General features: G+C 49.6%; 1 protein-coding gene across 1 annotated transcript; it reads right to left on the reverse strand.

Annotated features, from left to right (window-relative positions):
• Positions 1-5: 5 nt before the first annotated feature.
• Positions 6-11816, reverse strand: DHX16 (DEAH-box helicase 16). Its single transcript, XM_080938039.1, has 20 exons — positions 11473-11816; positions 10113-10357; positions 9847-10012; positions 9579-9635; positions 8964-9218; positions 8617-8820; positions 8341-8535; positions 7657-7767; positions 7437-7552; positions 6098-6308; positions 5837-5935; positions 5580-5732; positions 4315-4455; positions 4058-4220; positions 3851-3969; positions 3657-3724; positions 2757-2919; positions 2516-2677; positions 1282-1455; positions 6-214 (listed from the first exon to the last, which is right to left on the reverse strand). Exons 1-20 carry the CDS (start codon positions 11677-11679, stop codon positions 86-88), a joined length of 3138 nt encoding a protein of 1045 aa, XP_080794165.1. The 5' UTR covers positions 11680-11816; the 3' UTR covers positions 6-85.
• Between the last annotated feature and the right edge of the window lie 2643 nt (positions 11817-14459).

Consider the following 14459-nt stretch of genomic DNA (forward strand, 5'->3'; position numbering starts at 1 on the left):
TCATTCCAAAAATAATTTTATTTACCAGATATTAAGTAACGTGTGGAAGGAAAAAAGAACTGCAAGGCTCAGTCCATGTAACGATCTAACCCAGCTCTTCTCGTGTCTTGCCAACTTTTTTGGGCATTTTCTTAGCATGGGGGTCCTCTAGCTCCTTGGCCTTATAGTAGTGGGGAGCCACTTCCAAAAGCCAGCTGCTTTCAATCTCCAATACCTGTAAGAGGGAGAAATATCAATAGGGTTCCTTTACTTCCAAATCAGAACATTAATTGTGTGGTCAAAAAAGGATCCTCTTTCCCCACTGACTCTGGGGCAAGGAAGAGATGCCTGGCTGCTTCTCACTAACAGGGCTGACTGACTCTGGTAAGTGCTTACCAAGTAAGTGAGCCCAAGAAAGGCCTGCAAGGAAAAGCTTACTCCTCAGGACAGACTTCAACTTACTGTGCCTATATGGCCCTAATACTTGGTGCACATTTTAGCTATTCTAAAACCAGGGCCTCATGCTTGCTACACAAGAATTTCCACAGCCTTCTACTTCATGTTCATGGGTGTTTCACCTGCACATATGTCTGTATTCGACATGTCAGATCCCTGGAACTGGAGTTAAGGCAGGTGAGTCCCAGGTGGATGCTGGGAGTTAAACCTGGGTCCTGTGGAAGAGCGACAGCAGCCAGTGCTCTTGACTGATGATTCTCTCTGGTTCAGTTTTGTACTTTTGATTGTGTATATATATATATGCATGAGTGCAGTGCCTGCAGAGGCCAAAAGAGGAAGACAGGGTCCCCTGCAGCTGCAGTATAGGCAGCTATAAACTGCCTACCATGTGGATGCTGGGAACTGGACCTGGGACCCCTGCAAGGAGAGTGGGTGCTCTAAACCACTGAGCCATCTCTTCAGCCCCACACTTTTATTCTGAGAAAACATTAATGTTGCCCATATAGATCCTCATTGTATGAGTCTTCTGCCTCACCTTCTAGAGTACTACTACAGACCTACATCAAGCCTACTTTCAAATAGTTACTGAATGATTTACAATTCTCGGATCATGGAAGACAGCTGCTAGAAAAGATTTCTTATATTTACTTAGAATGGTGCTGAGGACTATACACTGAGCTACATCCCAAGCATGCATTAAATCTGATTTGTATTTGATTACACTTGGCCCTACCTTAACTAACGGACCTTGTTTCCATGCCAGTCCCATTAACATGAACTGAGCTTAAGATGCCAGCATATTGTTTGCCCAGTCTGCACCCATCTGAGCAAGCAATAGCCCCTTACCTGTCTCATAAATTCCTTTGTGGTCAAAACAAGCTCATGGTAGAGCAACCAGCGTGGCTGTTGTTCAAAGAGAGAGGAGTTGGGATGAATAAACACCGTCTGCTGCTGTTTCACTGTGCGGTAGCCACTCCGTGTCAGCCTTGCTGTGTGGTAAAAATAACCCGAAGTGATGGCCTAAGGAGCAGGCGAGAAAACCAGGTCAGGCAACACTTGGGGGCCTTCCACTTCCCATGTCTGAGATCAGGTTTCTGGAGAACTAAAAAGGTGAGGAATCTGTGAAGAACCCACTTGATGTGCTATCTAGGGAAGAATAGGGTCCAATAAACAAAGCTGGGAAAGAGCTGGAGCAGGGAAGCTGTCGTGAGCCTCTGTAGTGGATTCAAGAGACACTAATCTGGAGGTATGATGGCGTGAGTGAATAAACTGTGCTAACAGTTTCTTCTGAGTTTAGAACACACCACGCTGCTCTTTAAACCAGAAGGTAAACAAAACAGCTTCAGGAAGTCCAGAAACTGACCAGATTCACTAGATACCTTCCTGCCAGAGAAAGCAATAAATGCTGTGCCCACCTCAGACAAGCCAAACTACAAAGATTCTTTAGATCTGAACAGCTGCTTGGAAGAAATAGAAACCAATGAAGCTAGATAAAAGAGGTTTAGACCAACCAAGCCACTTAGAAAGGACACTGTTGAGGTGCCTGAAGCTGCGCAATGGTATCCAGGCTCCCAGCCTTTGTGAGTTGCCACTTAACACTGAGGTAGGCTTTGGTGATGCTATATTTGAGGCATTTCTGCTCCTGTAAGTAACCCAGTAATCCCTCACCCATATTCCTGTAAGTAAACCAAGTAAAACTCACTGGTTCATCAAGTTAGACTTTGGTGATATTTGCACATCGGTCTGTTATGGGCTCCCTATCTGGGGTGAGAGATGTGTGTAGCACTTCCCCAGGAAAAGCTGTGTCACACAACAAAGTGACTCCTGCAGGTTGTCCACACACTGACACATGCACTTCGTATACATGGAAAAAAAAAAAAAAAAAAGCTCAGGATGCCAGGCAGTGGTGGTGCATGCCTTTAAGCTCAGCACCCAGGAAGCAGAGGCAGGTGGAGTTTAAGGTGAGCCTGTCCTACAGAGTGTGTTCCAAGACAGCCAGGGATACACAAAGAGATCCTTGAAGAAACCATAAAGAGACAATAGGAGGGAAAAAAAAAATAACAACATCAAAAACACTGACCTTTCGCACTCGAACGTAGTCACCTTGGCAGGAAGTCAAGCCAACTTCCACACGCTCCAAGAGCCCCTCCAGTTGTTCCCGCACATCTCGGGCTCGGCGCATGGATCTGAATTGTACAAAGTTTTCATAGCACCACTGGGAAGAGTAGCCACTCTCAGCCCACTGTGAAGATGAAGGGCCTTAAGTATGTAGCCAAACTCAAGTCCCCCCAGACTTCCCAAAGTCCCGCTTGCCCAGTGACCTGTGTGTACACATTTAGCAGAACCAGGTGGTCCCCACCAGGGAGGAAGAAGTTGACTCGGGCATTGTCAGCATGGACAACCTTGTCCTTGGGCCGGTAGAAGATGGAATTGTTAACAGACAGCATGGCGGCCACGGTCAGGATCTCTTCTGAACAGCTGTACCTTGGGCAGGGGAGGAAGAGGATAAAATCAAAGATAAACACCAACAACACAGAGGGACATCTTTTTTTTTTTTTTTTTAAGATTTATTTTACATGTAGAAATGTTTGCCTGCATGAATATCTGTGTGCCACATGCCCACGGAAGTCAGAAAATTGGAGTTACGACGTTTGTAAACCACCATGTGACTGTTGGGAATTGAACTCAGATCCACTGCAAGAACAATTGATATTTTTAACCCCTGAGTCATCTCCCAACCTAGACATCCTCTAAAGGTGGTCCCACACAGACCCAGCTAAAGGTCCTATTCTGGAGCCTTGGGAAGAATCAAGCATCAGAAGCAGCAGCCTTCCCAGCACCCATCACACACAGGAGGCCTTCTGCCTCCACCCATGGTCCTGGGTTTTATTTTGCTAATTGGTTTGGTTCTTGAGGCATGGTGTCACTATGTGGCCCTGGCTGGCCTAGATCTCAGGGATCCGCCTGCCTCTGTCTGTGCTATGACTGCTGGTCCCTGGGTTGTATCTACACTAACCATTTCTGCCCACCAACATCACTATCAAATAAAGGACAGTGATTCACATGGGCCTCATAAGGGATGGTAAGACTTCTTAAATAGTATTTATTAAAAACAAACCAAACAGTAACAACAGGATGAAGAGATGAGGAGAGAGAGAATACTTGAGACTGAGGAAGCATGGCCAGTTTGTGCCCGGAACTGGGTGGGTGGGAAGACTTACTTCTCTGAGGCCAAGATCATCTTAGACAGCATGGGGTCCACAGGCAGCTCTGCCATCTTCCGACCAGACTAAAGAGGGAGGCGAGACAAGTTTCCCTCAGGTTCCTTCCACCAGTGCAGGAGCCCTTGGGACCAGCACCAAAGGGTCCCTGGAGCCATGAAACATTTTCCTTCATACTGTCCCAGCCCACTCACTGTTGTGAGTTCTCCAAGATGGTTGAGAGCGCCAAGTGCATAAAGCTGTTCCAAAGCCAGCAGGAGGGTCTCATATGGTGGGGGATCCAGGAAGTCAAAGTGCATCAGGTCATGAATCCCTGGAGAGAGGAATAAAGAATGAGAAAGTCCTGCACAGGAAGCAATAACCCAAGTGTCCAATCAAGAGAACTTGGGCAGCCCAATCACCTAAGCTCTTCAGCAGCAGCACAACGTTGCCCAAGCTTGTCCTCTGTATCTCAGGAACTGTGGTCTCCTCCAGCTCGTGCTGATAGGCCCAGGCTGTATACAGCCGGAAGCACTTCCCCGCAGCCACTCGACCTGCACGGCCAGCCCGCTGATTAGCTGAAGCCTAGAAAGAAGAGGCATCCTGAAACGCTACTTGGGAATCAAGCTTTCATTGGGGGCAGTGTGTCTCCCTCTACCTCAGGGAGACGTAGGCTGACCTTGCTGCAGGGTGTGACCGTAAGTGACTCCATGCCTGTGCGAGGGTTGTAGCTCTTCTGCTTGCAGAACCCTGGATCCAGCACATAAATGATGCCTTCGATGGTGAGGGAAGTTTCTGCAATGTTTGTTGCCACAACCACCTAAGTGAGAAGACAGAGTCACCTAGGGACCCAGTCCACCTAGACAGCCTGAGAAAGCAGGATACAGTGAGGGTAGGGGAAAGGGAGGCAGTGTCCAAAGGTTAGGAGATGAGGTGACAGGTGGGAGCTGGCAGTGAGCAAGGCACCATAAACCACGTTGAATTTGGGGTTGTTTGAGGAAATGGAAAGCATGTCACGCACTTCTGACAATTCCCTGCTTCTATCACATAGCATGCAGTGTTCCTTTTAAAACATGTAAACCTGTCAGTTCACACCCAGACCCAACCATAGAATTCAATCTATGCCACTTAGACCGTGGACTATTTCACCTCCAGCTGCATCTCTGATCACACCTCACACTGAGTGCTCTCCCCAGTGAGCCCTCCAGGCATGTTCTTCTGTGAACTGCTCTGCTCCAGCTCTCCTTCTGCAGAGCAGTCCTCCCTTCCTCCTCCTCCACTCTATCCTGCCCTTTCTGGAGCAGCTTCCCTCCACTGGAAAAGCCTCCTGCTCCTCCTCAGACTCCCCATGCTGCCCCAGATCTCTGCACTGTCGTCATACAAACCGAGGCAGGCTTACATGCCCGCCTCCTCCCATCAGACGGAAGTCCTACTGTACACACGGCAGATCCTCACCTCAGCTGCCTCCCCATGCAGTGTGTCCTGAGCCTTGACGCTGAAACCTCCCACGTGCTGGGTACGTGCTCGACCACTCAAACCCCAGCTCCAGACCCCCAACACATAATTGTTTGGTGAGAGTCATGTCTCTGTCTAAAGTCTGACTACTACAAAAGCTCTGTCCAGGCCTTTGGCTGATTCAGCTTTGTCTGCAGCACTGGAAACTCCCAAACTCATTCCTCTCAGACTTCAAACACACATCAGCTTTCCTTTAGGACTTCAGCGGCCATTTTTCTCAAAGATCCACCTACGTACATCCTGGCACACACTGAACTTAAAGCTTGCTATCCCTTGCTAATGCTGATTTCATCTCTCTCCAGCTGGAAGGCCAGCGCCTGGTTGCTTCTCAGCTGTGTCCAGTCAGGCAAACAATTTGGGACAAAGGAGACGACATACGCCTTGATTCTGTGTGGTACAGGAGGAGGGGTAAATGTTTCTCCCACTAACCTTTCGGGCCCCGGGGGGTGTGGGCTGGAAGATTCGAGCCTGCATGTCTGAGGGCAGGTTGGCATAAATGGGCAGCACCAGGAGCTCCCGGATCTTGGAGCCCAATCTGCGGCAGCGGTCCTGGAGCATCTCGCAGGCAGCCTCGATCTCCTCCTGAATGTGGAGCAGGATGGCAGGAGACCTGGAGTCAGTAACAGGCTCTACACACCAGCCCCATCTTCCCCTGAAACACTCCAACCACTTCCCACAGTAGACACCTGTCCCGTCAGGAACACCAGTATATCCCCAGGGGGCTGGGTCACGTGGATCTGCAGCACAGACACAACACAGGCTTCCAGGTAGTCAGCCTCTGGAGCCTGGGAAGGAGGAAGATACAGGGTCACGGAGGGGCCACTTGCTCAGGCTCTTGTCCCGCACAGCACCCACCCCTCTCTGGGTAGACCCTTCCATTGAGACATTCTTCTACACCAGCCCCAGCTCCTTTGCCTCACACTGAAGCCCATCCTCCCAAGGGGCACCTTGGTATAGAAGATGTCAACTGGAAACCTGCGTCCAGGGATTCGGAAGACAGGGGCATCGTCAAAGAAGGCAGAGAAACGGGCAGTGTCCAGTGTGGCCGACGCCACCAGGACCTTGAGCTCGGGTCGGAATCTAGCAACATCTTTGATCAATCCAAAGAGAATGTCTGTGTGCAACGTCCGCTCGTGAGCTTCATCCACCATCACCACACTGGGGAGGAAGTGGAGATCGATGAGCGGGAGGGGACAGTGGGCTTAGCAGTCAGGGCTGAATCAGAGGGACAGATGGAGATGGACGTGGGAGGCTATGGAGAAGTCAAGCATTCCATTATGTCATTTTGGCAGATAAGCACACTGTGGGGTTCTATGATCTGTGGCCCATCCGGGCATTGACCAAGAAAAGCAGTCAGGATGGGGTTGGTAACACGGATCAGCAATAAATGTCCTGGCCACCAAGCCTGCTGACCTGTGTTTGATCCCTCGAACGTACACAGTGAAAGGACAGAACAGACTCCTGTAAGCTGTCTTCTGATCCCCTACATAACCATACACACATACACATACACACATGCACACACATACATACACATATATGCACACATATACATTGACATACATACACACAAATGTATACACATGTACACACATATACACACATACATACACATGCACACACATACATACACACAAATATAAACACATGTGTTTGTACATACATACATACATGTACACATACACACAAACGTATACACATGTACACACATACATGCACACATACATACATATACAAATGCATATACATACATACACACTTATGCACACATACATATATACACACATACATACACACAAATATTAACGTGTGCATACATACATGCATGCATGCACATACATGCATATACACACAAATGCATACATATACACACACAATTTTTTTCAAATATAAAAGAATAGAAAGGCAGGAGGGAAGAGTCTTGATTCCTTTAACTGAGGACTGGAACAAGTCAGACGTCTCTGGATCAGTCAAGAAACAGCTATTCTCACTGAGAGAAGTGGAACTAAGAACTTAGAGCAGTGTGTGGCATGGTGGCTCCTGCTTGTAATTTCAGTGATGTGACCCCCAAGACTGGGGCCAGCTAAGGTTACACAGTGCACTCCAGGCAAGCCTGGACTACAGTGAAACCCTCCTCACAACACTAAGAAGGACAGATAAGGGCCAACTGGCCCCACTGGAAGAGAGAGATATTAAAGGGAGAATCTCTGAGGGGAGTGGGCGGCAAGGGAGTGAGGTGGGGCACTCGTGAGAGGCACACTCGAGCACAGACACACACACACACACCTGTAGCTTGCAAGGTCAGGCTCAGAGAGGAACTCCCGAAGTAGCATTCCATCTGTCATGTAGCGGAGAACAGTTCGCTCTGATGTGCAGTCCTCAAACCGGATGCTGTAGCCCACCTGGTCACAGACAGGAGTTGGAATGACCAATGCCCAGACCTGAGGTGTGGGGCCATGCAAGCAACATGAGAGGCATCCCTCTCATGAATCCCCAAAGGCCTCACCTCATTCCCAAGCTTCACACCCATCTCCCGGGCGACCCGGGCTGCCACACTCATGGCCGCCACTCTCCGGGGCTGGGTGCAGGCAATCTTCATACCGTTCTTTGTATAACCCTAAATGGAGAGAAGAAAGGGTTACTCCTCTGCCAGATGTGCTGTCATGAGCCAAGCGAGGCAGGGAAAAAAGAACAGACAAGAGATGAAAGCCAGTGAAGGACAGACAAGAGAGAAACCAAGGGCCCTGGGAGATGCTAAGCCTGCCCTGCAGACCTTTGCTTACAGCCAGGGCTCTGCTAGACTTGAAGTGACCAGGGACATATTGGCTGAGGCGTACCCAGAAGCAATGGGAGACAAGAGGTTAAATAGTAGGAAAGCAAACCTTTTACTCTTAGTTCTCTGGCCCCCACAGAGGGAAAGCAGGGCTGAGGTCATGCAGGATGGAAGCCCAAGAGGATCAAATCTAGGATGTTCATCCCACTGCTCCTATGGGAGGCCTGTACGTTCATAACTCATACCAGGTGTGGATGTGATGGGGAAGAACAAAATGGCACAAAAAGTGGCCTCGTTGGTCTCAAAAGCCTCATGACTTAGCAGAAAGGACAGGAAAGGACATCCTCACATCATACAAAGGGTCTGCTAGGACTGACTCAAGGGCTCTGCCCTAAGTGACACGCTGTAATGACTGACCTCCTCAAAGAGGTACTGTGGGATCTGTGTGGTCTTCCCAGAGCCAGTCTCGCCTTCGATGATGAGGACCTGATGGTTGGCAATGGCAGTCAGGAGCTCCTCTCGGAAGGGAAACACTGGCAGGCTGCAGCGCACAGCCTGGATGGACTCCTTCTGCTGGGCCTGGGCTGACAGGGGTGGGCCTGATGACGGCTCCTGAGGGAGGGGACAGAGAAGGTGAGGTCCCCACCACCTTTAGAGGTCCTCCTGTCATCCCAGACCCTTTCTTCCTCTCACCTCGTCACCCTGGAGCTGGGCAGCACGGACAAACTCGATGGTCTCCTCCTCCTCCAGTACCAGCTGGTACTTGGGCTCCTGCGCCGCAGCATCTCGAGCCCCAAACTTAAGGGATGCAGCATCCAGACGGGCCTCCTCCCAGCGCCGCTGCTCCTCTCCTGGGGCGCCCGATTCCTCCTCAACCATGTCCACAGCTTTAGCTGGCTATGGAGAGCGGGGCAGGGAGAGCTGGAGAAGGGTGACCGAGCTCCCGAGGTCCTCCCCCACCATTGCTCTACCAGTAATGAGAGAGGGAAGGGAGCAGACACTATACCGCCTCACCCATGAGCAGAGAAGGGTCCCCTCACCTGTCCTCGAGTCTCCTTGGGCATGTGGTAGCGATTGGTGGCCTCCAGCTTCTCCTGCTCACCGGCTGCCTGGTACTCCCGAGCCAGGTCCCGCACACGCCTCTTGTACCTGAGCTCCCTGCGTTCATGGCGGCTCAGCTCCACATCCCCAAACAGGACCTCCTCGTCAGCCAGCTCTGCCTCCAGGTCCTCCAGCTTTTCCCGCTCCCGCTTCGCCAGGTATTCCCGACGAGACTTCTTACGGAGCTCAGGGACCTGGGTCAGGAAGGGACAGTCAAATCCTCATCCTATGCTGCAGTGTGGCAGCACCGTTCCCTGCACTCAGAGTGTGAGCAAACTCCAAGGAGGCAGGTGTGAGGCCTTTTGGTGCTGGCTGTTTTGGTTTTGGGTAAGTCTCAGAAACGAGAAATGACTCGCAGACATGGTAACTTGAGCCTACGGGGGGGGGGGGGGGTTGTAATTTTCTCCTTCTGCAACCCAAGTCCACTCTTTTCTGGTTCGACCACCCAGACGCATCTCACCACACTCCCTCTGTAACCCTTCCTGCTATGGTCAGCCACTCCAACAGTCTTTCTCTTTATCTCAGATACTGCTTTTTTTAACCTGGGGTCTCACCATGGCTTTTCGGTCTTCCTCAGCCATCTTGAGGCGCTTCTGAGCCTCTTCATAAGCCTAGAAGAAATCATGTAGAGGGAATGTGAGGCCAAAGATACCATTCCTGTCAGGATGACTAATGCCCTTCACTGCCCTCCTCAGCGAAGAACCTCTGTAGATCGCAACCAGGCAGGAAGGGCCTTAGCCAGAGAGCCCACAGGAACCCTAGTGACAACCCCTGTCTTCCCAGAGACACCTCGGCGGGCAAATCCAGATTTACCAGACTCACCTTCTTGTCTGACCGCTCCAGGACATTCCGAGTCCGGTCCTTGTCCCGTTGCCGAACCCGTTCTGCAAAGGCATCCCGTTCCTCCAAGTCCTGGAGACGCTCCCGCTCAGTTCTCTCCCACTCATCCTCTGAGGCTGGCTTCTCCTCCGTGGGTGATTTGTTCCCCCTGAACCAAGCCCAGTGCATCAGAGGGGAGGGGTTAACAAGAGGGCTTAGCATCCCATATCCGCCAGCCTGCTCCAATCTCCTCCTTCCTTCTGACTTACCCTGTCTTCCTCTTCCCTGACTCAGGAACCTCTTCCTCCTCTTCCTCCTCCTCCTCCTGGCGTTTCTTCCTGAGGTGTTTCCGTCTCTTCCGCTTCTTCTGGAGGCTGCCCCCGTCCCTGTCCACTGCCTCCTCACCACTCTCGCTGTCTTCCAACAACGTATAAGATCGGTTCTTCTCCAGCAGGGCTCGGGCCTCTCGCTCAGCTGCCCGAGCGGGCTTTTCCACCACAGCCTTCCGTGGTACCTGCCAGTAGATATGACAGCTCCTGACCTCAGTACTCTGGTTTGCCCACAAACAGATTACTTTATCTCAAGCCTGTCTCCATCTTTCTGTTCTACGTGGTTTTGTTCCATGGTTGCAGCTTCTGAACTTCCTTCCAGGAATCTATTTAGCAAGTGATTACTGAAAACTGTCCTGCAGTGGAGGGAGAGAGCCAGCACCCACAGTTTGTACTCTGACAGTCAAATCTGGGCATTGACACAAAATAGAACTTTTCGCTAATGTTAATGGTTTGCTTTTATTTTCATGTGACTGGTGCTCTGCCTGTGATGTGTGCTGTGTGAGAGTGTTAGATCTCGAGAACCTGGGTCCTCTAGAGGAACAGCTAGTGTTCTTAATCCCTGAGCTATCCTTCCAGCTCCACAATGGAATTTTTTCTTTTTTTAAGAATTGTTTCTGAGCTTAGTTTACATTCTACAACCTGTCTTCTCTCTAAGATTTATTTTCACTTACTTATGTGTATAGATACAGGTCCTTGGCAAAGGCCAGAAGCCCTCCAATCCCCTTGGAGCTGCAATTACTGGTTGCCTGCCACTAGGCCTGGTTGCTGAGAAGTGAACTCAAGTCTTCCAGATGCGCAACAAAGGTTCTTAACTGCTGAGCCATTTCTCCCCAGCCTCCATCCTAGCTCTTAAATGCTAATTCTCATAGTTCTGTTCTTCTCAGTGACTCTTTCCCAGGGCTGGGGACTGAACCCAAGGCTTACTGTATGCTAGGCAGGCATTCAACCAACTGTGCTACATCCTCAGGCCTGGAGTATGTGCTGTAACTAACAAGGACTCTAGCTTAAAAATGTATGTAGATCCCTCTCTTTTGAGTCCTCTCCACAGACCTGTACGCCCAACACCTAGCATGATACCTAGGTAACAGAGGACAAAATTAAATGTTGGGCAAAACCAAGACTGGTGGGTCTCTCTGTCATCCCAGTACGAGGGAGGCTCGCTGCAAGTTGGAAGCCAGCCTGTGTACTAGATCGAAAGTTGCAGGCTATCACAGAATAGACAGCAACACTGCATCTCAAAACAAAGGACAAGCGCACGGGCCAGTTTGGCTGAGAGGACTGCGCCGGCGGCACACACCTTGCTCCAGAGCCTCAGCGCGAAGTCCCGCGCCGGCCCGCCGAGGTCCAGGGTGTCTGTGTCACGCAAGCGTTGCACAAACTCCTCGGCGGAGGCGCAGCGCTGCGCAGTGCCAATCAGGAACTGCGCGACGTGCCGCTCGCTCAGCCCCAGCACCGAGTGCAGCTCCTCCTGCACCCACCGCTCCAGCCCCGCCGGCGTCTCCATGGCGACGCGTCCCGCTCCGGGCGTGCAGCCGCGGAACGTCCAGGACTGCGGGGCCAGGAGAGGCCAGCGGTGCCACGGCCTCGCACCGGCTGCCGTACAGACTCCTCGTCCACGGTCCGGGAATGCGTAGCTCTACACTGTCTCCAAGGACCGCAAAACCCGGAAGAAGTCGCGTTCTTCCGGCCAGGGCTCGACGGTGGCTGAGCGGGTTCAAATCGCGCAGACTCTTTCCCGATGCATCGGGAAAAAACTTCCGTGCACAGCCTTGCCCTAGCTCTCTGTCGCCCTCTCATGGTTCGTGCGCGGTACTGCTCTCAAGTCAATCCATGCTAGTTTCCACATCCTAGGATAAAAAGGAGCACAAAATCTGGTTTCTTGCTAGAAAAACAAGATATATAAGAGGCCGGAGAGAGGGCACAGAGAGCTTGAGTTTGATTCCCAGCATACACATTTTCCACAAACCACTTAAAACTCCAGCTCCAGGAGGATCTACCACCTCGGGCCTCTTCTGACACCTGCACGCACTTGCACGTACTCATCCACAAACAGATACAGGTTATTAAAAAGGTTAAAAATTTTAAAAATAAAGGTACATAATAAAGATATGTAAGTGGCTGTTTGGGTATCTCAAGATTTTAACATATATTTCTTTTATGAACATGTGTGTTTGCCTGCATGAATCTATCTGCACTGTGTGTGTGTGTATGTGTATACACACGAGTGTACAAAAGCCCTTTTAGGTCAGATACTGTGTCTCTCTGGAGCTGGAGTTACTGGCGGTTGTAACCTGCCTGATGTAGGTGCTAGGAACCAAATGAAAATCTTCTGAGACATCACAAATGTTCTTAACCACTGAATCATCTCTCCAGCTCCTCTGTTGTGTGCATATATATAGTTTTATTTGCAAGTGTGTATACCACTCAGAATCTGGAGGAGGGCATTGGATCTCCTGAAAATGTAGTGAAGGGTGTTTCTGAATCACCATGTGAGTGTTGGAAGTTAAAACTGAGAGAGCAGCGACCCCCCAGTATCCCCCACCCTGGCACAGCCTTGAACTCTTGATCCTATTGTTCCTACTTCCCAAATCTTGGGATGATAGACAGGTACCAACACACTTGACTAAAATATTCAATAAAAATTAATGAGAGTCAATTTAAGTAGATTTTACTTTGGACTGGGGAGATGGCTCAGAGGTTAAAAGTACTGACTGCTCTGCCAAAGGTCCTGAGTTCAATTCCCAGCAACCACGTGGTGGCTCACAACCATCTGCAATGGGATCTGATGCCTTCTTCTGGTGTGTCTGAAGACAGCTACAGTGTAGTTACATATAATGAATGAATAAATCTTTCTTTTTATAAAGCAATCCACGTGAATGTTTTTAACAGGTTAGCATATACCTCTTGTTAATGGTTTGTGGTGAGCTGACCCCTCCCCAGCACAGATAACCCAGGAGGAGCAAAAGATACCAATAGACACTAGCTCAGTTCTCTGAGCTTCAGAAACTGGACAGGCTTGGATGTCTCAGGTCTCAGAAATTTGACTGACCACCTGGCCAGCAACAGAACTTGAGTTCTAAAATAATTGATGGTTTTTGTTTCCTTCTCCACTTTCTATAAAGCCTGCGGCTGGAGGGAAGCTGGGAGGCAGTTATTTTAGGATCCACTGCCTGGTCAGATGCAAGCTCTCTGAATAAAGTGTGACTTGGATATTTCTGTCTCTGCTGTTGGTATTTCTACTGATGACAGATGCCATAAGTTATATCTGCTCAGATCTAGGCACCTAAGTGGACAGAATGGTGCATGACTGAAGTTGTTCATCTTTGGATAATTGAGGCCAAACAACCCCAAGAGATCCCAACTTGGGCTGGAGAGGTGGCTCAGTGGTTAAGATCACTGACTGCTCTTCCAGAGGTCCTGAGTTCAATTCCCAGCAACCACATGGTGACTCACAACCATTTGTAATGGGATCTGACGCCCTCTTCTGGTGTGTCTGAAGAGAGTAACAATATACTCACATACATTAAATAAATTAATTGATTAAAAAAATGAAAGAGGACATGTGGAGACTCCATCTTTCCTGTTGTTTTGGTAGTGACATGTATATATCAATATGAATCATATATATGTGATTTTTATATATTTACATATTTTATGTTTGCTGGGACAGGATTCTTCTGTGCATCCCTGGCTGTCGTGGAACTCAGTAGATACCAGGCTGGTCTTTAACTCAGTGCTCTGCCTTTCTCTGCTTCCATAGTGTTGGGGTTTAAATGATTTGTTTTGTGAATAAATGTGTTGTTCACTTATCTGTGTGCCATGTGTGCCTGGTGACCAGGAAGGTCAAAAAAATGTCTGGTTCTGCTCTCTTGTGTTCCTGCTCTTTGCTCTCCCCTTTACCCCTCCTCTACCCATTCTCTTCCCCCATCTCTCTCCACATGCTCATAGCCCATGGCCGGCTTCTGCTTCTCTATCCCTCTTCTCTCTGCCCCTACTACCCTCTTAATTCCCTTCCCCATACCCTGAATAAACTCTATTCTGTACTATTAAAATAAAATGTCTGGTGTAGATCGCCCTGAAGCTGTTTGTATTTTAATGTTAATTCGCTGCCTAGTCTCCTACTCAAGAGGTGACATCATCTGAACCTTCCCATTTTAATAAGTAAAATAAAGGAAAGCCAGTGACTGAGCAGGGTAATGGAGGCAGAGAGAGGAGAGAGCTCAGAGGTCAGAGGATGAGGAGGGTGAAGGTCGTGGCTAGATGGAGGTTCCCAAGGACCAGCTA

This window comes from Micromys minutus, assembly GCF_963924665.1.
Source record: "Micromys minutus genome assembly, chromosome: 25".
NCBI classification, from domain to species: domain Eukaryota; kingdom Metazoa; phylum Chordata; class Mammalia; order Rodentia; family Muridae; genus Micromys; species Micromys minutus.